At 28.2% G+C, this 638-nt stretch overlaps 1 protein-coding gene across 2 annotated transcripts in view; it reads right to left on the bottom strand.

Moving 5' to 3' along the window:
* The window catches only part of LOC115242940 (CAD protein), a 31,011-nt gene that overhangs the window by 6,476 nt on the left and 23,897 nt on the right, over positions 1-638 (bottom strand). For both annotated transcript variants that reach the window (XM_029819567.1, XM_029819568.1), the window contains exon 22: positions 239-380. In XM_029819567.1, coding sequence (XP_029675427.1) covers positions 239-380 — 142 coding nt within the window. The remainder of the gene's footprint in view (positions 1-238; positions 381-638) is intronic.

Below are 638 nucleotides of genomic sequence, written 5' to 3'. Positions count from 1 at the left end.
ACATATGTATAATTATATGTATATAGACATTCTCTACACATCCTTCGATCCTTCGATGGGATTGTGTTTTTGTTGCGAAATATCTTTCTACAAACCTTCTAAGGTTTCTTCTTTTTTTACCGATGATATCCATGTGTATACATACATATGTATAATTATATGTATATAGACATTCTCTACACCCCAATACATCCTTCGATGGGATTGTGTTTTTGTTGCGAAATATCTTTCTACAAACCTTCTAAGGTTTCTTCTTTTTTTACCGATGATGTGGAACTATCCATGTGTGTCACGCTACCACCAAGACGTTGCATGGCGATAGAAAAACTGCCTGATGTTCTCGTGCTGACTTCGTAAAATATGGAAGCCATAACTTTTCCCTAACCATAAATAACATTTATATAATTTCCTTTCAAAATAAAAAAACAAACAGATATGTATATTATTTAGAATCAAAGCAATTATTATAATTTAGAATCAAAGCAATATTATTATAATTCATTCATCATTGTTATATTTTCAAAATTATTCGTAAAAAAATCTGCTATATATAGTATAAAAACTTTAATATATATTTTAAAACAGCAACATGCACATATACAAGACAAATATACAATCAATGTTATCAATATATATAT

The sequence above is a fragment of the Formica exsecta genome, unplaced genomic scaffold, assembly GCF_003651465.1.
Source record: "Formica exsecta isolate Colony F162 unplaced genomic scaffold, ASM365146v1 scaffold66, whole genome shotgun sequence".
In the NCBI taxonomy this organism is placed as follows: Eukaryota; Metazoa; Arthropoda; class Insecta; order Hymenoptera; family Formicidae; genus Formica; species Formica exsecta.
The sequence above is the reverse complement of the archived record's forward strand: the minus strand, read 5'-3'. Positions and strand labels throughout refer to the sequence as shown.